The sequence below is a fragment of the Betta splendens genome, chromosome 16 (genome assembly GCF_900634795.4).
Source record: "Betta splendens chromosome 16, fBetSpl5.4, whole genome shotgun sequence".
In the NCBI taxonomy this organism is placed as follows: Eukaryota; Metazoa; Chordata; class Actinopteri; order Anabantiformes; family Osphronemidae; genus Betta; species Betta splendens.
Genome location: NC_040896.2, coordinates 11,395,305 through 11,419,151, shown reverse-complemented (window position 1 = coordinate 11,419,151; position 23,847 = coordinate 11,395,305). Strand labels below are relative to the sequence as shown.

The following is a 23,847-nucleotide window of genomic DNA, read 5'->3' as shown; positions in this document are numbered from 1 at the left end:
ATGACACAGATCCACACAGATCCACGCAGATCCACACACTCGCGTGCATCTGTGCGGCTGTTTGCTGGCGTCTCCCGCCCCGTGCACACGGAGGTCGACGGAGGGATGGATGTCCTCTCCTCACCTTGCCTCTCCTCCTCTCATCTTCGATCCGGCTGCTTAGTCACACCGCGCTCGGCCCCCATCTTTCCTTCGGTCCGTCTCCCCCTCACTATCGCTTTCGCTGCAGTTCGCTCTTTCCGCGGCATCTCTCATCCTCATCCGCGAGCACGCGCTCCCTCCTCATCCTCCTTATCTTTCTCAGGTTCCCTTTTAGCCTCCTGACACCCCTGCTCAGCGAAGAGACGCGCGCCCCCAGTATTCACCGCTATCTCCTTCCCTTCTAAGCTTAACTCTTAAATACCACTAGCTCTTTCTTAATAACGGCTTTGTAGTCTCCATCCCTCCTTTCCTGGCTCCTCTCAGGGGGGTTCCTGCGTGGTTAACCCAGATTCCCTCCATCTTCTGTCTTATGTCGTTCCCAAGCAACACCCCCCCACCACCACCACCACAACACCCTCAACCCTCTCGCTCCTCTGTTTAAAAGATTAGAGATTTTCTGCCTTTTTAGCCGTTTCCAGACTCGTCCAAGGAGGAGGTTCAAGGTCAAAGGGTTTTTGGACGTTTTCCTTTGCTGGGTTTGGTTGTACGCATGTGTGTCTGCCTGCATCTGCCTGCGCTCGTCGGTGTGTGTCTCTGCCCATGCGAAAATGGCCAGAGAACTCGTCTGATTGAGCCAATTCTCCCTCCAGCCTGCAACTGGCCCCCTGCCCACTCCTCATTAGAGCGCGCGCACACACACACACACACACACACACACACACACACACACACACACACACACACACACACACACACACACAGCGCGCTGCTCAACAACTTTACATGCTGACAAGGAGGACTACTGAGCTATGCTCTAGGTGCAGCCCAGCCCAGCGTTGGACCGCTGATGACCATAATGGTGGAGTGTGTGTGTGTGAGAGGCCATGCATATTCTTATGCAGTCTGCAGTACATTTTATTTCTGCTCCATCTCTCACATTACTTGAGGTCACTTGGAGCTTGCGGTCATGCTGAACGTGACTTTGTGAAGAAACATGCTGAGCTTTGGCTACGTGTGTGTGTGTGGGGGGGGGGGGGTCGTGTCCTTACTGTACTTGCATGTGTGTTTCTCTACTTCATTCACCCCACTCTTATACACACAGCATGCATTTTGCAGTTTTTCTGCTGCCTCATCCAGCAGCATGTGTTTATATGATGTCCTCTGCTCACCCACTTAACTAAATTCCACTGGTAGGCCGTTAGGATGTGTCTGCGTCTGTAGTGGGCCTGTACTGGGAGCCTGGGGTGGCTCCTTTACATCTCTCTTGAATCTTTCAAGTGTTGTCTCCAGAAGGGTGGAATAAATCATTAATTATCATCCACGAAAGGATTTACCATCATAGACTTCGAGCGAGAGAGACTTGAGCAAAGCATTAAAAATAATTGGACTAGTGGAATTTAGGAAGAATTTGCATTCAGATTCCGGCGTAATTCCTTTTGATGTGACAGACGCGCGTGTGTGGCAGCATCTGGCGCTGGGTTTGCATGGAGCCCGTCGCCTCGCTGCGTCTTCCGCGGAGCCTGAGGTGGAAATGCATTTCTCGTGTTCCCGTTGCAAGTGGACACCGAGGGCTGGCTCTCGTGCCCGTGTGTGTGTGAACAGGCCTCTTTAGCGCTGCCCCGGGGGAGAAGAGGCGCGGATGGCAGCGGTGCGCTTGGGGACACTGGTGGGGGGAAAACGTCGGAAGAAAGGAGCAGATTATGCACCCGCATGAAATGATTAGCTTCTCCCCGTGATGCAAGCGATGCACGGAGGAGGAGGGCAGGGAGAGGCAACATGTGACGGAAACACTTGCGTCAACTGGAAAGGCGGCAGGTGAAATGGATTTAGAGGAGACAGCTGGTGAAGTGGAGGCAGGGATGGAGGAATGGGGAGCGGAGGCAGGAATGAAGAGGAGAGGAGCCCAGGTGTAGACAGCTGCAGGCTACCATTTCCCTTCTTGACAAGAATCAGTGTTACAAGAGTAATTCTGTCAGCTCACTGTACATTTAACAAGCGGGCTGGCTTCTGATTTTATTTGAAATGGCCCTGACAATAAGAATTAGGCTGATTCGCCGCGTTTAAGTTCAGGCGGGGATTCCGATGGCAGCCACCGCTGGTTAATCCTCCGCAGCGGCTGGTGGAAGTGCACGGAGTGGAAGAAAGCGAGAGCAGCAGAGAGGATGTTGAGCTTAGCTAAGGGTTCTTGATCACTTTCAACCGGGGACTGAAATTAAAAATTCATTTGCTGGCCATGACTTATTTGGTTTTATTGCAGAGTTCGTGTCCTCAAACCTTTAAGCAGGGGCACTTTTAGAAAAAAAAATTTGAAAAATAGATTTTATTCCATAGGACGTTGCTTCTTTGGGTATTAAGCAGCCTTTACAGTAATCTGTTGCTTCTTGCACAAAGCTATCCAGAGAAAAGAAGTGAACGTATTAAATAAAAAAGATTACAACATAACAAACCAAACTCTTTAAAGCTCTGAACCCTGTATAAGTGGAAGAAAATACACATATTTTCTTTTCTACTAGAATAACGTTTGTTCTTTAAATTGCTGAAGGCACAATGTTGTTAACACCATATGCAATGAAGTTTATGCACATTCATCAGTCTAAGTGCTCCCTACTTGCTATGCTCGGTATGTTGTATGTATTAGCATGTACAATAACTCGTTATTTTAAGGCCTTCTACTGTATATTCTAAGCGCTCCACAGTTCAGTGGATGCAAACCGTCTGCCTGGAGCTGGGTCTGAGCAGCGTCGCCAGGCATGCTGCTCCCTCAGAGTTATAAATGATGCACCGAGGGTCTGCGTTGGGGGAGTTGTCAGGCCTGGAGAGCAGCGAGGGCCGTGAACCCATGTCCCTGAAAAGTGTGTGCAAAGCAGTATCGCGGCTTCCGGCCCCGTACCAACGGGGCCAGGTATCAAACCACGACGCTCTTCTAGTCCCGGCATGTTCATGTCAGCACGCAACCAGATGCACAGACTTCAGTGGGGCTGCACAGATATGCATATAAACATGCTCATTTGAATACATGGAATAAAACAATAGATGTGGAGCAAATGAATATCTGCAATAAATGCTGCTCACTTGTTGAGTGTGTGGGAAGTGTGAGTTCACTATGGATAAAAAGTCATATGGGACACGTTAACAAGCTTATTATAGATTCCCATAGTTCTGTCGGCACACAAAGACGCACGCAGACAATCTGTGCAGTGGCTGACTGAGCCCCGGCTTTGCTCATTACATGCTAAACAGCGCTTGGCTAACTCCGCGGCTCCTTTTCGTCAACGCGGGCATGTCGGCAGCGCCCGGAGAGAAAATGGTCTCCGGTGCAGGACCGGCACGCGCCCAGACGGTGCCTGAGCTTTGCAGAAGCGCCGAGCGGTGCCGCTCCGTCTCCCCGCTCGCCGTCCGCGGCCGCCAGGAGGAGTTGTCATTCTGCTGTGTCACTTTGTCACTCACTCAACCCACCGCCTCCTCATCCTCCTCCTCCTCCGCCTCCTTCTGCTCCTCTTCATCCAATTTCCACCCTGCCTGCCTCCATCCATCATTATTCCCCCTCCTCTGCATGGCCTCCTCCTGTTCTGTCCTGTGTGCGCCATTCTCTGCACGTTCTGTGTGTGTGTGTGTGGGGGGGGGGGTGCAGCTTGCACTTTCCTGCCCCCCTCCCCCTCCCCCCCGTGCCTTCTGATTAGCGGTAAGCCTTGGTCAGACCCTGGCTGCTGAAGGACAACGCAGGGGAAATGTGGATGAGACGCTGGGTGTGACGTGACTGTGGGAATGGGGACAGGAGCAGCTCTGAGGGAACGGAGGAAATGTCAGGCACAAACGCACACACCAGCAGCACTGACACCGTTCTACTTAACTCCCGCGCTCTTGTTCTCGTATTTCTTGGTGTTTTTTCATGGTACTACCCTTTCCTGGTTCCCCTTTTGATGTCCTCTCTCCCTATTTTACGCTGTTTTCTTTTTTCCCTTTTCAACCATGTTCCCTCTTTCTTTTTCTCCCCCCCCTGCCTCTCCTCCCCCCCACAGAGCCCTCAGTGAACCCATCCAATGCCGGCGTGGTGGCGGGAGCTGTGATTGGCTCCCTGCTGGCTCTCCTCTTGGTGGCCGCGCTCGTCGCCGTGCTCGTGACCCGTAGCCGCAGGCAGCAGCAGGGCTACCGCGCCAACGGCGGCAGCGACTTGAAGGCGCGCATATTCGGCGGCGGCAAGAAGGCCAGCAAGAACGGCACGGGGGGAGGCGCGGGCGGCGCGGGCGGCGGCGGGAACAACAACGGGCCCGTTTACGGGTACGACGGCGGCTCGTCCCACCAGGGCCTCGGCGAGAAGAACAACCACCACCAGCCGCTCACCGTGGGGGGCCAGGTGGCGACGCCCACGGCCCAAGACATCCTGCTGGGCGCCGAACTGGACGACGCGGAGAGGAGGAAGTTCGACGAGCTGGCGGAGGAGGGCTACGACCGCTACCCCGGCGGCGCCCCCATCCTCCAGCTCCGCCCCCCGCACGACGAAGACTACCTGGATGACGGCATGGAGTCCCAGCGCGACGGCTCCGTCATCTCACGGACTGCAGTTTACGTGTAAAGGAGCACAAGAGGAGACGGAGCGGAGGACGCCTCCGGAGGATTATGTGGCTTTAGGGTCTTGTCCCGGTCTATTGATGCAGGAAGAGAAAATAAAACCACGTTTATTTTTTAAAATTTTGATTTTAAATATAATCTATTATTAATCACAGTGCAGCCCCGGGGTGGACTACGGTGTGGTGGGGATATTCGGAATTTTCGCTGTTATCTGCTCTCTCAGAACTGAAAATCAAACAGAAAAGAAACAACATTTCTCCCACCACTTGTGCTCATGCTATCCCTATCACTGGGACCTTGACAAGGACTCTTGACAGACAGACAGACTAAAAGAGAGGAACTATGTAGTGTGGGAGTAGTATAATGGAATCATGATACAAGCCTGGCTATGGAGGAGGCATCGCACTTGCATATTCACTCTTATCTCTACCAAAACAGTGGAAGTGGAAGGGGTTGTCAAGCAGTTATGTTTTGCCTGCTATTCTCAGTGCTCCTGTGGGAAACCTTTTGTCTGGCTAATGCGTTGTGCTGTGACAGCTTGTGGGTAGTTAGTAGCTGGTGACGGGTTGGGTGGGAGCCCTTTGAAGGTATAGACGCCAACAATCAGGTGATTTACAGACGGAGCGTGTTTGTTCCCGTTCCTTCGCGCTCGCTTTTTCCTCAAAGTAAGAAACGAGAACAAAAAAAAAACTCTCTTTGCCAACGATCATCCACAGTAGACACGTCTGAGTGTACAAATTCTCTAAAAAGAACAGGCGCGAGCGCGGCGGAGTTTACCACAGCGAGTTCGGACCAACTTCCTAACAAGGTATTCGCATGCAAACTTTTGAACTGCGCCTGGAGGTGGGAGACAGTAAACAAGCGATGAAGGGATGAGGTGCAGCTGATCTGACAGGGTCAAGGGATGGAGCGAGGGATGGGGGAGGACGAGGGAGGAGCGCACCGCCGCCTCCTCCTCCTCCTCCTCCTCCTCCTCCTCCTCCTCCTCCTCCTCCTCATCTCGTCAGAGTGCTCCTGACAGGAGGAGCCTGATTGGTAATGAGGCGTGAAGTCGCTCGCTTAGCTGGGACCAACAGATTGCCACTGCTTATCGCGTGTGATGTGGTGGACCCCCCCCCCCCCCCCCTTTACTCCTCTCCGAGTGTTTGTGGGAAGTTTATGATTTATCCAGGGCGGCGTTGAGGTCAGGGCGATGGAGAGCAGGGGAGTATTTTACTGCCCCTGACGTGTCAAACGCACCACTTACCGTGTTCCAGCGCGGCCGGTCCTGACATATCAGCGCCTCGTAATCCACCTGGAGTGGTCATGTTCACCCTGCCGCACAACCCCCCCCCCCCCCCCCCCCCCCCCCCCCCAAACCCTCCACTTTAGTAAATGGCCGGATGTAACAGAACCCCACCTCCATACACGTCCATGTGAGGCCTGATGGCTCTTCAATAGAATCATGTTGGATTTCTCTCCATCAACTGATACTATTAAATGTTGGGAATTGATCGGCTCACATGAAAGGACCGCGTCCGCCGCTAAGCTTTGGGGGTCGTATTGACTAACAGGCAGCAGGCGGTGAAATTGCCCTTTGTGACGCCGCTTCGGGGCAGATCGTCTCCTGCCTTGTTAATTTCTTCCCCCTAACGAGCGACTGGAAGCTGCGTAAATATTCCCCCACAGTTGCTGTCGAGGGCCTCGCTGCCTGCGTCTGCGCATGCGTCTGCGCCTGCATATGCGTCTGCGCCTGCATATGCGTCTGCGCCTGCATATGCGTCCGCGCCTGCATATGCGTCTGCGCCTGCATATGCGTCTGCATATGCGCCTGCAGCCGCTCGATGACTGGAACGGCCAATCCTGGAGGGGAGGGGCTGCTGTTTGGGCCTCCTGATCTCCCCTTGACGCCGCCCGGGTGCTGCTCTTGTAATAACAGCCTCGCTGACCCCTGACCCCTGAGGCCCAGGTTGGACCGGGGCTTTGCGGCTTCCTGCGGGTCGCGGGGGCAAATGCAGGGCGGTCCGACGCCAAAGGCAACGCGCGGCCGGCGTGTCTGATAAGTGGCCGTTTTCAGCCCTGAACCGTAAAAGGGGAGCAGGTGTGCGGCTTTAGTTGGAGCGTCCTTGTTGTCGGCCGTTAACCTTCGGCGCGACGGAGACGCGGGCCCTGAATAGACGCAGCGCTGGGCGTTTGAGCGCCGACTGGCTTATTGTGAGCTCTGTTGTCTTATGGCCTTAGCTCAAACAGGCGGCTGCACCCCATTTACACCACGTCGCTCATTCGCCACCAACCTCTGGAAGTACGACTTTTTGCACTTGTGCGCGTAACCACGACAAGGAGAAATGTGAGCGGGTGGAAAAAAGTAGCAACAAGGGACTAAACTGTATGTACATTTTGGTGTGAGGTGTCTGTGTACTATATGTGTAAGCCTCTTCTTTTTCTTGTGAAAATGTGGATATTTATGAAAATGTAAATATCGGATCGATGGAGCCTGTGTCGCCAGTGTTGTGGAGGATTTCTGATTTTGGGTGAGCCTGAAGTTCAAACATCTCAGATGTGATTCAGAATGTACCTTTTTGACAAATCCTTCAGTAGTTCGGGTGTTTCCACGCACTCGACTCACTGAGCTTAGTTTACCTGAAGCGTATGAGCTGATTTGTACTGGGGGGGGGGGTACATATGCTTCTGTAATTTCCTTTTTCTTTTATTTATTTATTTTTTGGTCAAGTTAGCATCGCCTGCATTCCCACACAATAAGCACACGCTGTTTTTTGCACAGTTGGCTTCTCTTTGACTGACACCCGGCGCAATGCGAAAATACACGCGGCGCTCCTGATTTATCAGGTGGAGCGTGGCCGGGCGGGCGGTGGGCCGCGGCGCCTCCGAGTGAGCTGCTTCGGCACGTCGGGTCTGTAACCTGAGTAGCCACCGTCACACACACACACACACACACACACACACACACACACTGTACGTATGCATACGCGGAATGTAGAGAAACATTCGCCCACACACAAACTCCCCTCAGTCACTCTCATTATGCTCACTCCCACAGCCAAACTGTGCAGAAGACACCTCATACCTGACAACTCTGCCATCTCCTGACACAAACCCACACAAATACGCTCACGTAGCTGCGCGCACACACGCGCTCACACAAACTCTCTTCTCTCTCTCCACTTCTTGTTTGGTGGCTCTGTCAGGGCAGATATTGTGTCCTGTTAGTGTGGAAGGAGCCGGAGCATGATGTGTCCACTGCTTTCTATCCACTAACAGTCCAGCTCGTCCCCGAATCAATTTCTATGTAGACACAGCGACACAGTCAAAGACACACTTTCAACCCGATGTCAGAGAAACTGGCTTTTTAGGAAACAGTTTGTCCATCTTCTTTTATTCCACCGGGGAAAGAGAGCTTTCATGAAATGACCTCCTCCTCCTCCTGGATCCCCTTGAATGCTTTTAGAGTCGCGGCTTCCTACTCGTCTCCAAAATGCTGTTTTCGACTTCTCTCGCTCGGCCGACACGACCGCCTCCGCAGACACACACACTATTGCCACCCACATCAGCACCCAAGTAAGGCTTGTCAGACAAACTGCTTTAGTAGAAACTCATGATCCTGGCCCAGGTCTAGCTCAAGGTTAGACGCTGCTTTTTTCCCCTCAGTAAGTCACTTACTGTTGCTGTTTCTTCAGTTCCAAACATCTGATGACTGATCAAAGCCTTAACATCCCCCATCTCACCCACATGGAAAAAAGAGACAAAACCTTCCTGTGTACATAGTATAAATATATAAATATGTAGCAGAGAAAAGAATTACTAATTTATGGTGTCACGTTTGTGTATTTCTCAGTGACAGAAAGCATGAAGGATTTATTTTCTCCTATTACAGTTTCTCCTATTTTGTTATTTTGCAGTGCTTTATAATTTATGTTTTCTGAGTGCTTTATTCTTGACTGCTGCGCTGTGATTGCTGCCAAATCTGGCAAATGTGCTTCTTCTATACACATGAACTGTACACGCGACGGAACAGTCTTACCCCAAATGTGCTTTTTATTATTGACTGTGTAAAAGTTGTTTTTATTTTTCATTTTTTTGTATATTTTTTTAATTTCCAATTTATTTCATTCTTTGAAAAGGTAAAAGAAAAAACAGTGTAGAATTGTTGTCACCATTTCTGTCGTGTCTTTTTATCATCTTTTTTCACATTTGGTTGCTATTAAAGATTTCTTGATTTTTGAAATGTTGTAGTGTGGCGGTGTGTGATCTTATCCGTTTTCCTTCCTCTCCCTTTAACACTTGAGACTTGCGTGGACGTCTTAAGAGCCAGATTGATTAGAAGTGCCAGTCATTGATTCTCACTGATTAGGTTTATGGATTAATTGATCAGGATATGAAGTGCTCTCTGTCTGTCGGCCGCCTTCGCACTGCAGACACTCCGCCTCCTCCACGTTCTCTCATTTCCTGATCTGTCCGTCTCGTTCCAGTATTGATATCTCTCCGTGTGCGTGTGTCTCAACAGACATGTGATAACGGCTTATGGGAAACGGAGCAATAGCACCAAGCGAAGCCATTTTGTGTGGTATAATTGTGTTGGAGTGCAGCTCCACCTCCTAGTTTCTCACATGTGAACATGTGTCGCGGTCGGCTGCAGCCGACTCGCTGCCTTGGTAACAGGTATGTAGGCGACTGCTTAGCTCCGTTTAAAGGGCACCTTTTCCACCTGAGCATGTGGATACTGAGGGGAAGCTCAGGCTGCTCCCGTCGCCTCTTCCTGCTGAGACGGAGCCGGCGTTGGGGAACGCTGCTGTGGGGTTTCTGCGGTTTTCCTGCAGGGAGCCGGTTTGTGTTTCCAGCGGGGAATGTGCAGGCCAAGCTGAAACTGGCTGAATGGAGCGGCCCACAAAGGCCGCATTGTTTGAACGCCGACTAAAGCAAACTGGTTTGGTTGAATTTGGAGCAGAAGGGCACGTAGAGGTGTGTGTGTGTGTGTGTGTGCGTGCGCGCCCGTGCACCTGCCTCACTGGGTTCACGTGGCGGCTCCCCCTCTGCGCTCCTGCCTCCTCGCTGCAGATCCAGACGCTTCGCGGCCGCTGCGGCGGCGCGTCCTCCGCGTTCGCCGGGCGCCTCTGATGCCGTCGTGCATCCGTGTGTCGTCCTGGCTTCTTGTCACAGTTCATTTCTGTCGCAGGCTTCTTCTGTCAATGCACAGCTATTTACTGTGAGTCCAGCCCACCATCTGGCCTCTCTAATTGCTTTGGATTTGAGTCGGGAGAGAGGGGGAGAGAGAGCACTTACGCACAGACACACTGTGACTCCTCTCGGTTTTGTAGCCGAATGTAAAAGACTGGAGCGCAGCAGAAAAGCTTTTAAGCTTCAGACAGGAGCGAGCGCTTGTGCCGCACTTGTGCTTCTTTTTTCTGTGTGTGTGTGTGTGTGTGTGTAGGTTCGTCACACAAAGGTGTGCACCTATGGGACGGGACAGCGGTGACCCCGTAACGCACAACCTGGCCTATTTGAGCTCAGCGCAAATAACCTGGATCTGGAGCCAAAGTGACAGCAGCTCCGCCGAGTGCCGGCGCCGCGGTGGAGACGTGGCCGCGGCGCCCCGGGACAATTGGCTGCCTGCTAGCCGTACCGTTTGGACCAATTTATTTGTGTGCGAGTGTGGGCACGTGCAGCGTGGACGGGCGGCGGCTCCCGCCGAGCTGTTTGCTGGCGAACGCTCAGATCAGATCGTTTGTGGAGCTTTATCTTGGGCGCGTGCGCTGGGATTAGCATGCAGACCCACTTTGAGCTCCCGCTGCAGATAACCGCTAACACAGTGCTCCCCATTTAACCTCTCACGCTCTGGCTTCAGCCTTGACTAATAAATCCCAGAGTGAGTGATAAATGGCCAGTTATTTTGCACGGATGCGCTGACCTGGGCCGGGACGGGGCGAGAGCCAGCCTCTGCCTCCGACCTAATTAGAAAAGTGGGTTCCTGCGTACGATTTGTCTTGAACGCGCCTGTTTTGTCCCCTTTCAGCTGGCGGTGACGCAGATGTTTCTAATTATTTGGTTCCCCGGGTTTCGTGCGTAGCTGTTAGTGCAGCGCAGAACGCTCCAGTTTTAGGGCATTAGGCAGTTTGTGTATTTTTGTTTCTGTCGTCTGACCCAGTCAAAGCACGTGTTTCATTTCCTGCGAACCAGACGGAGGAATAAAAGCGGAAACATGAGTGACTGCTGTTCAGGAAGACGGTGAATCAGGTCACGTCTGAGTTCAGATGACTTTTCCTAAAATTCCTTTCCGTGTATTCATGCACAGCAGCACCTTGAGTGAACCGCTATCAGCGCATTAACGCGCTTCTGTTTAACAGGTTTACTGTTGGTTCTGTTCACAGTCTTTGTTTGTGTTTGCATTTAGTCTTTTATCCAAAGTCACTTACGACTGGTGCAAAAGTGCAGAGCAAACAAGTCAGAGAAAACAGCGGAATGAAGAAGGTTTGTTTTGTGAAACCCTACAACAAACATTTGTGTTCTTTTTTCTTTTCCCGCCGTCGTGGAGCAGATAGACCTGCAGTCGGAGGCTCTGGTAGGAAGTCGCCCGCGCGGTTACTGTGTCAGAACTCTGAATCCGAGCCGGTGCAGAGATGTGACCTGTGATGTGACATGTGTCCTCTTTATGCTGATCAAAAATGAGACTCTCGGCTGCGTTTGGAATGCGCTGCATGGGTTCAGTTCCCCATCTGTCAGCGCAGTTTTACCGGAGTCGAGATGAGATATGACAAGTGCCCGAACAAGGGACTGCGGTGCATATTCGGGGGGGGGGGGGTTATGACGGTGGGGAGCCCGAGACTGGACTGAACGCAAGGTCTTTGCAAGGAGTTTGACATAATTAATATTGCTTAGATTGGGAGTCACAAGCATGTGACGTGGACATGAACGCCTTCAGGGTCGGTTACTGTGTAAACAAGTGCAAACAGAACGGTCTTGTCTGTTTGACTCGTAGACAGTCGGTGACCTGAGTAAAGAGCTCGTATCCGCCTTCCTTTGTTTTACGGAAATAAATTTTAAATCAATCTTTAAGAACGTTTCCACTTTCTAAACACTGAGGCTTGTTGGCGTTTTAAACGTCCAGACGCAGCATTAGCATTTCTAATGTCTTTGTGGACATCAGAGGTGTGAAGCATTGCGTCTGCGTTGATGTCCTGCTGGCGTCGCGTTCATGGAGCTCGTTGTGGCTAAATGCTGGGATCGCGGCCGCCTCCGGCATCAAGCGCATCCACTTACTAACCTTTAAACCGCAACATGCTCATTACCTGAGCCCATAAGAAAAAGCAGATGAAAGTAACGGCCCCTCGCCCTAATATCGACCCCAAAGGCTGCGTCAGGAGATGATGAGCTGCGTTGATTGATGAGTTCTCTTTTAACAATGCGTCTAGTCTCTACGAGCATTTCCACCGTGTTGACACAGGTGAAAGCACAGGAACCTGCGCGCGTTTGGTAATTGTCCCATTTCCTTTCCTCCTCAAGCAGCGAGCGCTAACATCCGCTCTCCGGGCTCTTGGTGGTTGAAGTTGGGTTCAGTCGCGTGAAGGCGGCGCCCAGCGCTCTGAGGGAAGTGGATGCTCCAGCTTCCCCAGGAGGCCCCGGGCGGTTACTCTTCCTTTCCCGCGCTGACAGGTCCGGAGGAGGCAGTGCGTCCTAGGGTGGAGGCGCGTCCTCCCGGGGGGGGGGGGTGTGCGGTGGCCGAGAGGGCGTGGCGCCGAGGTCCGAGGCCTCGTCTTGGCAGGAGCGTTGGAGAGCATGAATTTAACATGACTAATGCAATATTGAATAAAAGGGAAAGGGAGAAGAAGGATGAGAGGAGTCAGCGAGGACGGAGGGAGCAACAGGGCAAAGAGCGAGCGAGGGAGGAGGAGGAGGAGGAGGATGAAGGCTGAGCCGCTGCAGCTGTGCTGACGTTAGCGTCGCGCACGTGAAATGAGCAGAGGGGAAGAAGCTTTGACGGACTGAACGCCGCTGACCTCCACACACCTGCTCAAACAGCCACCGCTCCGCCAGATGCAAGATGCAGCGTGTTAAATAAGCCCCGAACGCCGCTCCTGCTCTGACTTACCTGGAACAAATCCTATTGTGGAAAATTAAAAAACAAAACAAAACAAGGAACATTATGTGAATTGGGTATGACCACCGGGGAGCGTAGCTTTGAGCTAAGCGTGCACGTGTGCTGCGTCTGTGCGCGTATGAATAAAAGAGATTTATATCAGGGAAAGAATGGTTTGTTGCTGCTCCTAAGAATAGATTCTGTGACGGAAATGATTTTGATGCTGTATGCAAGCCTGTGTGTGTGTGTGTGTGTGCGTGTGTGTGCGTTTGCCCCGGAGTGCTTTGCAGATCAAATGCACTTGCTGTTTAATTCACCATCTCAACAGGCAGCTCTTACAGAGCACACGCACGTCCGCACGCAGACATAAACATACAGAGCCGGAGCCCAAAATGAAATAAGTCTGCAAATATTTGGTCTTAAGGACGGGAAGGGATTCTTCTGGGTCCTGTCGAGTCTGCGGTAAATGGCGGATGATTGTGCTCGTGTTCATTTGTGCATGTAACTGCTGTGCAGATGTTTGTCGGCCCAGCAGCACGGATCGTGCATGCAAATGTACGTCGGTGTGTGGGAGTTTATCACGAATGTTTTGAGTCCTGAACAACTTGTGTGTGTGTGTGTGTGTGTGTGTGTGTGTGTGTGTGTGTGTGTGTGTGTGTGTGTGTGTGTGTTTTCTCTCATAAGTTGTTTTGAACCAGAATTGAAACGTTGTGACCCACGCTATTAGAGCTGAATTAGCATATGTATACGAGAGGCTGTGTGTTTGGTGTTAAATGGCTGAAACATCTGCCGCGATTAAATACATATGTAAATGCTATCAGCGCCGGCGTAGCAGGACTTCCATCAGCGCGCTGTGCGTTCTGTGACAGTGGAGTGATCGTCAGCCGGGCCGGTGTGACGTTATCTACGCTGGCTGCTTCCCGGTAGGGTTGGAGTCTCCGCCGCCGCCCGTCTGACATTAAACAGCAGCCAGTGAGGAGAGGACTGTCAGAACTTCAGACTGTGTGTGTGTGTGTGTGCGCGTGTGTGCGTGTGTGTGTGTGTGTGTGCGCCAGCGCCTCCTTTCTATCCACGCGCTGCCTCCCCATTCATTTGTCTGTCATCTTATCCTGACATCTTTTTTCTTGCAATCACTCTTCTGCCCCGTCCCCTTCGCCGCCGCTCCGATCGTCTGATCGTCCGATCGTCTGATCGTCTGATCGTCTGCCTCAGACTAAATGTTAGAGCTCCGTGAAGCCGGGCTTTTGTGCTGCGACGCCCGGCGCTGTCCAATCAGTCCCGCGGTGTAAAATCCTCTTCTGCCTCCCCCTTCTCTCATCTCTCCAACACGTCCCCAATGACTCGCTATTGAACCCACAGGCGCGTTACCTTAAAAAGGAAATGCGTTATTGATTTAACCCATTAATTATTGCTCCGAGAGGAAGAAATCTGCATGCGCCGAGTCAGACTGTTCCAAGCTGTTGAGCCGTCGGGTCGATGGCCGCCGGCGTCCACGTGTTTGACACGGTGGCGTTCACCTACGCCGACTCCTCCCATCAACCAACTCACCCGCCAGGCAGCGCCGCCGCCGAGGCATCATGGGTAAACGCTGCGCTTCACTGTTGGAGTGCACTTCAGTGTATGATGTGAGAGACGGGGGAGAGAGGGGGGAGGGAGGCTGAGGTTTAGAAAATGGCTCAGCATTGCCATGCGGATCACAGCCGAGCCGCGACGCCCCCCCCCCCCCCGTTAAACTGTCAGCTCAGGGAGGTGAAATAATAACGCGGCGCCGGACGGACAAAAGGTCTTATCTCGGAGAAGGAAATGAAATGTTATTTGGGTTTAGCTTTTGGCATCATAAGGGGACGGACGTGAAATGACTCCAAACACCAGGCAATTATCGCCGTCCCAATTGTGGGTGTGATCTTTTCTACCTTGACAGTAATGGACGGCCCGTTCCCAGACGCCGGCGCTGATCCGAGCGGCGTTCCCTCAGCGGAGTCTGTTCTTTCCTTTCACTGGGTGCAATGGCGGAATCTTCACCAGACAGAAGAAATAGTCAACACAGACGTGTGTGTGTGTGTGTGTGTGTGTGTGTGTGTGTGTGTGTGTGTGTGTGTGTGTGTGTGTGTGTGTGTGTGTGTGTGTGTGTGTGTGTGTGTGTGTGTGAATGCACGCCTCATATTTTGATTAATTTCTGTTCCAGTACATTTCAGTTTTCCTAAGTCATTACCCTCCCAAACGACCGGCGTTCCCGGGGGATTCAGACAAACAAAACTGCCACAAACCAGCGCCTCCTCCGGTCCGTTCTCCGTTCTCCGGGCTTCGCCTCTGTTTATCATCATGCGCTGGTGCGGCAGGTTGCGTGCTCTCTCCGGGAGCCTGCGTGTCATCAAGTGGCTCCCAGTTCCCAGTTATTTATCTGTGTATTACACACACTGTCCAAGTCGTGCTCGCGACTCATTCATCCACGCGCTCTTGATACATGGAGCCACGTTTTCCCTTCACAACAGGCTGCCGGCGGAGCAGCACTTGCATACTGTACCTTCTAGCGCCTGCTTTATGCGGGGATGTGTGTGTCCAGGTGTGTTAAAGGCCAAGTGTGTCCATTGAATTTAGTTTTTCTTGGTGATTTATCCTATTTTAAGGCCCTTTACTCTGCTGTCCTTCTCTTAATACACTTTTACTCTGGTGCTTCAGGGTTTTCTGTTCTCCAATTGCTATTCATTAGTGTGGATGGGTGGGGGAGCTGCTGTGGAAAGTGAGTCGGGTGTGTGTGTGTATGTGTGTAACATCACTGTTGCTGCAGGTAATCCCAAGATGTTTAAAATGTTGTGAAGCTACAGTAGTTGACAATTAATGACATTTCAGTTTGGGCCACTTTGTCTGAGATAAGAAATAAATTGGACAGAGAAAAGATCCAAACGCTGCTGTACTGCTACATGACTTTTAACGTGGAGGGCTGTGAGGTGGACTGTATATACATGCTAGTGTTTCTGGCCGCGTGTGAGTGTGTATTAGCTGTGTGTCGGTGCCCCCCCCCCCCCACTTCTCAGTGAGTAGGCAGCGTATTACTTGTCTTGGTGCAATGAGGCCTTGTATTAGACAGGTTGAGCTGCAGGGGGAATTTTGTAACACTTGACCTGTTTCACTGAGTCATTTGTGTGGATGGAGAAGGAGAGGGGGAGGGCGAGCGAGGGGAGGGCAGGACGGGCGAGGGCAACGCGAGCGGTTAGGGACGATCGGGGGGAATGAGTGACAATGAAAAGTGATTGAGAGAGGGAGAGAAAACAACAGCTGGGGGAGCCGGGGGGAGAAGGAATGAGATGACAGGGCCTTCATATTTCTTTCTTTCCTTCCTGCTCCCTCGCTCTCAGACATCTCTCCATCCCCGTCCTTCATCCCGCAGCCTGCCAGGCACCACCCGGCTCCTCATTACTCACCCCTTCAACCTTAAAGGTCATCAGCACAAACTTAGCACTTTGAAATGCAAGAATATCAAACTTCTTCATGTAACCCGTGTGTGTGTGCGCGTGTGTGTAACGTAGTCCTTTTTATGTGTCGTGTGTTGTTAGTACTTGAAGGCAGCACTCCGCATACATATTAATAGTGTATTTTTTTCATTTGGGGAGCTCAGCTGGTGGTCTCCTGCCTCAGGAAGACTTTATGTCGAGTATCTGCATCACTGGTTACTCATTTTCTTTTCATTCTGCCTTTATCATACACTCACTGTGTGTGTGTGTGTGTGCGTGTGCGTGTGCGTGTGCGCGCCTTTCCCCCTTTGGGTGTAATGAGTATAAACCAGTGGTAAAGGCAATGAAAGGCTTATTAGAAAATGTTTAAGGTCAGTTCACCCCAATAAAAACCAGCGTGTCGTCCGTTTTCTTTTTCTTTTTTCAAATCATTTTTGATTTATTCTATTCGTCTGAGATTTCAATTTAAGCTCCTCGATAAATAAACTGTTGTGATGATCGACGTTCTGCTGAAGCACGCACACGAGTTTTTACTGGTTCCGTGCACAGCGCTAGACTGCGCTTTGATAGAAAAATGAAAAACTGCCCATTAAACGGCGCTAATTTGAGACATGAGACTGAAATCCTCACAAATCAAATTCTGCTTAATCCTGCGTTTAGAGCAATCGTTGTAAACAAGTGGCCTCTATTAAAAAGCGCTCACAATGATGTCTGCAGCTCTTTCAGACCAACAAGGACGCGGCTTCTACAGAGACGTGTCGCTATTGAGTGCTTGCCATTTGTTAGACACCATTTACACCTCGCATTAACCATGAATGAGCTCTTCTCGAGTTATAGAAAATGCGCTAATGCTGCCGAGACATTGATGGAAATTCAGGAACTGAGGCGTTTCTGAATCTGAGGTCTACGTGAGGGTCACACAGCGATCAGGTGCGTTACTGTATGCTGCTTCGGTGCCTCTGCACATCTGTTGCACTGATGGAACACGGAACTGAGATAAATATCACAGAACCGGCCACAATGTTATTTCACCCGGGCCGGAACCTTTAACACAGATATTACTCACATCCTCAGTTTATTTAAAAAAGGCCCGATGTTTCCAAAGATAACAAAGTCCGTCCTGCTGAGTTTTCTTTATATATAAATACGTCGCACGGCTTTAATTTAGAGCGATGACGGTGCATGCGCTGTCAGACTGAGTGGATTCATTTTAGTCTTCAGGGGGAAGAAAAGGATGAAGCTGTAAGAACGGGATCCAAACTGTTTTAGGTGAGATCTTTCTCCTCTTTTTCCCTCTGTGTGGTGGAGAAACGGTACAAACCTCTCCTCCTCCGTCTCTGCCTTCATCACCCTCCTGTCGGCTGCTCGTTTGGTGACATTTAGCACTTGACCCTCAATTTACACATCCCCGTTGACGTCACACACACGCGATTTACTGTGTGCGCACGGGAATAAAAACTAAACGGGCGCACGCTAATAAATGTGATTTATCAAACATTATGAATGCATTTTACTGAGCTTTTCATGTTTCTGTTCGTTCGTGTGTCTTCATTACTGGTTCACAGAACTCCCCATCTACACACATGCACGCAGCCTCTCCCCACGGTGCTTCACTTTATTCATTCTTCACACATTAATTCCGGGACGACACTTTTTATGATCCCCCAATTTATGTCAGCAGGCGTGCGGGCGGGCGGTTCTCCCCACTCGGCTGCCTCGCGCCTTATCTCCTCTGCCTCATGTCTCCGTCTCCCTCTACACGGGCGCCCAGCGAAACAATGGTACTTTCTAGTAACGAGCATTGGGTTTGTCAGGTTTTAAAAGGAGAGGAAGACAAATGGAGGGAGGGAGCGAGAGGATGTGCAGATAATGGGTTTCTGTGGTGATTAACATTCCGGAGTGGCACGTCAAAGGCAGCCTGACTGTCCCATTGTGTCTTAACTGACAGCCGAATGAACGCAGGTCCGGGGACGGGTTCCGTCGGTGGCACCGAGGGTAATAAACACAGCATGTCTGATCTGCGTCACCGGAGCCGGCGCGTCCCCGCGTGTCTGTGCGGCTCCACACGCAGCCCAGCGTTCACGGAGAGCGACGCGTTTCCAGGCGTGACGGTGAACGGGTGAATCAGCTGGTAGCTGGTTTAACCGGTCATTCAGGCCTCTGTCGAGCTGCTGTGTGTGTGTGTGTTTGTGTGTGTGTGCGTTCTGTGAGTCATTTGCTTTGTTACTGTAAAGAAGTTCAGGAATGTGTAGTTTGTGATGAGGTGGGTGAGTAGAAACGGTTTTAATTTTCAAATCATGATCAGATTGCGAAAACAGTTGTGGCTCTGTAGTTATTATCTGACAAAAGCGTGAGCGTTTTTTTAGGCTTTGGGAGGATAATTTTTAATCAGTTTTCCGAGCATTTTAGTAATTATTTCATAGAGCATGGATTAATTGAGAAGTTAATGGAAGGAGTCGTCAGTAATGAAAGCAACAGTTGGAAGCTGCCCCAGTCTCAACTGTTTACTGGTGAAGATGTGAATTGAAAGGCGAGTGCGTGATGGAGGACGATGAGCCTCATCCACACTCACGCGCACACGCGCGGAACGCTCCATTTACTTATCGGCCGGTCGCGCGCTGAAGCGGCTTGACACAAATTAATTACAATGCCCGTGTGTTAAGAAGGTTTGATTTGTATGAATAGAAAGAACAAACATTCGATTAAAGCTTGGATTAACCTGCAGCAACACGGGCGACCTCGCCGCGAATCAAACCCCCGAACCCGACGTTCGCCGGTGCCAGTTTGATGTTCAGGAAGCCCCGGATAGAATCCCGCCTCGGGCTTTGTCATTGGTATTCCCTCCACTTTCCAGGCTGGATGTGGGCCAAACACGCCGGGCTAATCAGGTAGTCTGTCTGCAGGTTGTTCATGGATCGGGGACTAAGATCAGTTGATTCTCCCCAGTCCCCGACTTTGATCCTAATGTCTCATCCAGCCTCAGATCAAAACGCACATCCGACTTTGGCCCGCTGTTCCGCCGGGCTACACACACACACACACACACACACACACACACACACACACACACACACACACACTCAGCTGTGCTTTGAAAGCTGAGCAGAGCAGACAGCTTTTTGAGTGAACTTAAGCCAGGATTAAGGAGAAATTTACTGCCCATCTAGGTGTGTGCGCAGGAGTTTCTATTTTTACTCCGGCTGCTTTTTCCTTTAAAAGGCATCAAAACTCCCGTCGCTCCGTTCACGCAGCCGTCGCCCGCTCCAGCCCGCTCGCCTTTGCCTCTCGCGAGCGCACACGCGTGTGCGGCGCTCGCGTGCCTAACCGACTCTGACACGTCTGTGGCTTTTCCAGGCGAATCAGGGGCCGGTGCCAAACTGCCAAGGAATCAATGCAGCAGACCCGGCTCCCCCCCTCTCTCCCCCCCGCGTCCCCCTCTCTCCCCCGTCTGCCCCCTCCGTCTCCTCGCGCTCCTCTTTTTTCTTCCTCCTCCCTCTGTCTTGCTTGGAGCCCTTATTAAAAATGGAGTGTGTGTGTGTGCTGCATATTTAAAATGGTCATGGATGGATTTAAACGGCTGATGGTATTTAGTGTCTCCTCAGGGAGCTGCTATGAGCCCTTAAGCTGACTCCTCTGACTGGAGCCTGACTGACTGGTGAGCACACACTAAACCTCTAATAATGACTTGTGTACACACAGACACACTCATGGGCGCATGTACACACGCTCATTACAGCACAGGCTGCTGGATCGTAGCGAGGGCCTGTGTGTGTGTGTGTGTGTGTGTGTGTGTGTGTGTGTGTGTGTGTGTGTGTGTGTGTGCGCGTGCACGCTCACTGGTCAATAACTCATTAATGTGCCTGCTTTGATGTAGAGGTGTGTAACTGTTTGTAACTGTACTTGAAGCCCGTGTCTGAGCGCGTGCACATGCACGTGCGCGTGCAGGGCCGATGTCACAGCGAGCGCCGTCAGGTCGAGCAGCGCGTGTTCCTGTCATGTCGTCTTTCACGCCGGCTGGGATTTGGGCTGCGATCTGCTCCCCGGGTGTCATCCGGTGAAACGCTATCGATTACCCCACACACTCCTGAGCCTGAGCGTGAGCGCTGCCGCCATGACAGGCGCACAGACAGGCTGATGTACAGACGGGGGCGACTGAGGAGCTCGGTGACGTCTGAATATGCTGATGAGCAGTTAATAAGAACCCTTCTAATAACTAGCACTAATAACTAATACCCTCAGGAGGCCGAGCGCGTAGATCCAGCCATTATTCAGGCCGCGGGCGTTTAACAGCGGTGGAACACGCTTCATCCGTGACTCCGGGGGTGAGGAGGGTTTCCTGTGAAACGAGCCCCGTGCGCGTGCGCGTGTGCGTGCGTTCCCCATTTCTGGGCCGGTGTCTGCTCTTGAGAGACGCTGGGCAGAGAGGCACGCGCGTTGTTGACAGAACCGCGCGACAGACGCGACGAGGACCTTTGAGGATTCTGACACATGCACGGTTGCGGAAATCAAAGCAGTCGTTCTCCCAACAGCGGCCTGGGCTGGTGTCTCCACAGATTTATACACGGGAGCAGCGATTTGGAGTCTGTGTGTGTGTGTGTGTGTGTGTGTGTGTGTGTGTGTGTGTGTACAGGTAGCATCCTTTCACCGGTGCATAAATCACCAGCACTCCATGCCAAGTGGCCAATCAGCTGCATTTAAATCCTAATGAAACCATTCTTTCTTCCCGTACAGATAAATTGAACGCTGAACGTTTCCCCCTCCATCTTCCCGTCTCTCCTCCATCCTATTGTTTCTGTCCACCGGCTCCCGGTGGCAATGCATAACTGAATGGCAATGGAGGAAACGTCTTTCCTAATGAGCGTTTGAATTCCGCTCCGGTTTCTTTTTTCGGGCGGCGCCTCGACAGCTCGCATTGTGCCGGCGTCTCTCCAGGGGCGTCGGTGGGAGAGGAGAGTGAATGAGCGCGCGCGGGGGCCATTACGGCTCTGTGTGCCATTAATCAGCGGCTGATGAGAGGCAGTTTGAGGGAGAGATGGGGCCTATTACGGCGATGGTGCTCTCAGGACTCCCTGCGAGGCTCTTTAAGGCCGCCTGCTTCGCGGGCAACAATGCCGCAGGTAGAAACACGGCAAACAACACGTGAGGCGTAATCGCCCAACCGTCGCTAGCTTCACGCCATTCCGCCAGCCATTGTCGACTCCTCTCGTGCTGCACATGTTCTATTCTTCTCCCTTTTCATCCGATTCCTTGTCTTCGCTCCCCGACCTCCGCCCCTCGGGCGCGAGTCTCCCGTTCGCTCGCTCCTTCATGTTCCCCCTCCCGCACTGCACCGCACGCTCCGCTCTGGCAGTCTGTGTGAGGAGCCGGCGCGAGAGCCGAGCGACGTATCGACGCGCCGCTCGCTTTGTAGCCGCCGCGAGGAGCGGAGCAGTAGCCGAGTGCTAGACGTTAACCCCCCCCCCCCCATTATATGCACCACTTTTTTGCACAGCAGGCAGCTGAGCAGATAGCGGCACGCGTGGAGAGCAGCATCCCGACTGTAGGGACCCAAGGAGATAGCGGGGCTGGAGTTACGTGTGCCTGAGTGGTGGGTAATGAGGTGAGAGCTCCTTCTAGCCAGAGGTTAGCGGTGGTTACGAGGGCAGGTAAACATAGCGGCTGCCTGGCCTCCAGGCCGCGGTGACACGGGCGGCGGGGAGAGAGTGGTGGTGCAGAAAAAGCGGGGCGAGAAGACGGATGGGAGGCCCAGAGGCACGAGGAGGTAAAGTAGGTGGCTGGATGCTGGGTGTAAGTTACAGCATCACCAGGGGAAGCTGGCTTTGCTGCCATTCCACCTGCCACTTACCTCACTTTACCTTAGAATCTGCAGCATTACCATAATAATTACTTTTACATTTGCATAGGTTCTTTCTCGTGTGTCACCTGTACTTGAAGTAAATGTCACACTTGAAAGGACCTTTGAACCTATTTCTTTCACTCTTGGTGGAGTTTTGTGATTTTTTTTTCTGCATCTGTGCAGAGACGTAGATGTAGTAGATTTGCCTGGCGCTGCGCAGGGAGGATGTGGTTCGTAGGGGAAGCGCTGGTTCATTCTGGTTTACCTGCTGTAGCTACAGCGTTTCGTGGATGACTGCAACTCAACGGCTTGTTGCACAGATTAAACAAATGGGACTGAGTATAAAATGACTGAGCTCCGCTGTCGGGGCGGCTGTTTGTACAGTGGTCGGGTATTTATCAAATGTCTATTAAAGCGATGGCACGTGAAAGATGTTAATGATCAAATATCTATCTATCTATTATGGTGTTACAAATGTACGAATAAATGATTGCAAACGGAGTGAGCGTAGGTTTTTGTTGTTGTTCCATGTGGTTGAGCCTCACAGCTGTTCCAGGACCAGGTTTGGAGCCCGGCTTCACTTTGGATGCTCTTCCTGTTTCTCTGAAACGGGAACATCCGGGTGTGACTTCAGCTGAAGTCACACCCGGAACATTAAGTTCCCACTTTGAGTTGGAGCTGGATTCCATGATAATATATTTAAAAGGGCTGGAATTGATGTAGAAAATCCACGTGCACCCGTGGACCCGACCTGTGCTGGTTGAGTTCACCCACTGGTTTCCAGTGCTCCTTTTTACCTCCCACCCTCCTGTTTGTGACAGCGGGGGGGGGAGAGAAGCCGCGTAGAACAACGGATCATTCACGTCCTGAGTGGACACACACATTTGGCTAATGCAGCCTTCTCTGCTGGCTGCATCTGACCACCTCGGTGGCAGCGTAAAGTGGACTGTAAATATTGACAGCGAGGGGCGAACGGCGACCTTGTCAGAGGGAGGAGGGGGGGGTGGAGAGGAGGGGGGATGTATTGAGAAGGGGGAGAGAGAGTTGGTGCCTTCTCCCAAGGCAACTGAGTGTGCTTTGATGCAGTGTGGCAGGGAACACACTGTCTCCCCAGAGAGGAGAGCAGTAACACACACACCATGCGGAGTTTTCACATTACCACCACGCGGCTTGTTAAAATGTCACAGCGCGCGCGCGCGCACGCACGGCCGCGCGCTCACCGTGCGTGCAGCGAGTCGCCAGTCAGTGTCAGTGACAGGAATTTAATCCTCAGACGGTTGAAACGAGCGCCGCCGAGCTGTGGAATCACAGTAGATTAGGAATGACCAGCAACGCTGATCTGCGCGAACCAAAAAAACAAACAAAAAAAAAAAACTGGCAACGGCTCAAATACGCAACAACATCGACAAATAAATAAACAAGCGCGTCTGCTTCCGTCACCGCGCAGCCGCGCGTGCGGTCTAAGTGACTCCAATCAGTTTGAGCGGATCCGTCGTGCGCTGAAGTGAACCGGTCCCGGTGTCACGAGCGGCCCCGCTGGTAAACGACGGTCGTAGCGGCGACGATGACGATGATGAAGATGTGGAGGAGGCCTCCGGCTGCAGCGAGGTTCCGCTCAGAGCTGCTGGAGCATCGATCGTGAATAATTTAAAGTCCGCGCGTGGAGGTGTGCGCGAGAGGCCCGAAGCTCGTGTGCGTTTCTGTCAAGTGTAGCCACGAGCTTTAATTCGGTCGGTTTTACTCACCCGCTCGCCCCCTCCCTCCCCCCTCCTCACTCCATC

The 23,847-nt window shown here is 51.9% G+C and overlaps 1 protein-coding gene across 2 annotated transcripts in view; it reads left to right on the top strand.

Moving 5' to 3' along the window:
- Positions 1–23,847, top strand: part of si:ch73-22o12.1 (poliovirus receptor) — a 61,090-nt gene that overhangs the window by 30,468 nt on the left and 6,775 nt on the right. Inside the window, exon 7 of one of the 2 annotated variants that reach the window (XM_029129011.3) lies at positions 4,161–8,932. The exons of the other annotated variant lie outside the window; for it this stretch is intronic. Within the exon in view, the coding sequence (XP_028984844.1) occupies positions 4,161–4,714 (554 nt within the window). The 3' untranslated portion in view covers positions 4,715–8,932. Of the gene's footprint in view, positions 1–4,160; positions 8,933–23,847 lie in introns of those variants that run through there. 2 annotated transcript variants of the gene reach the window in all.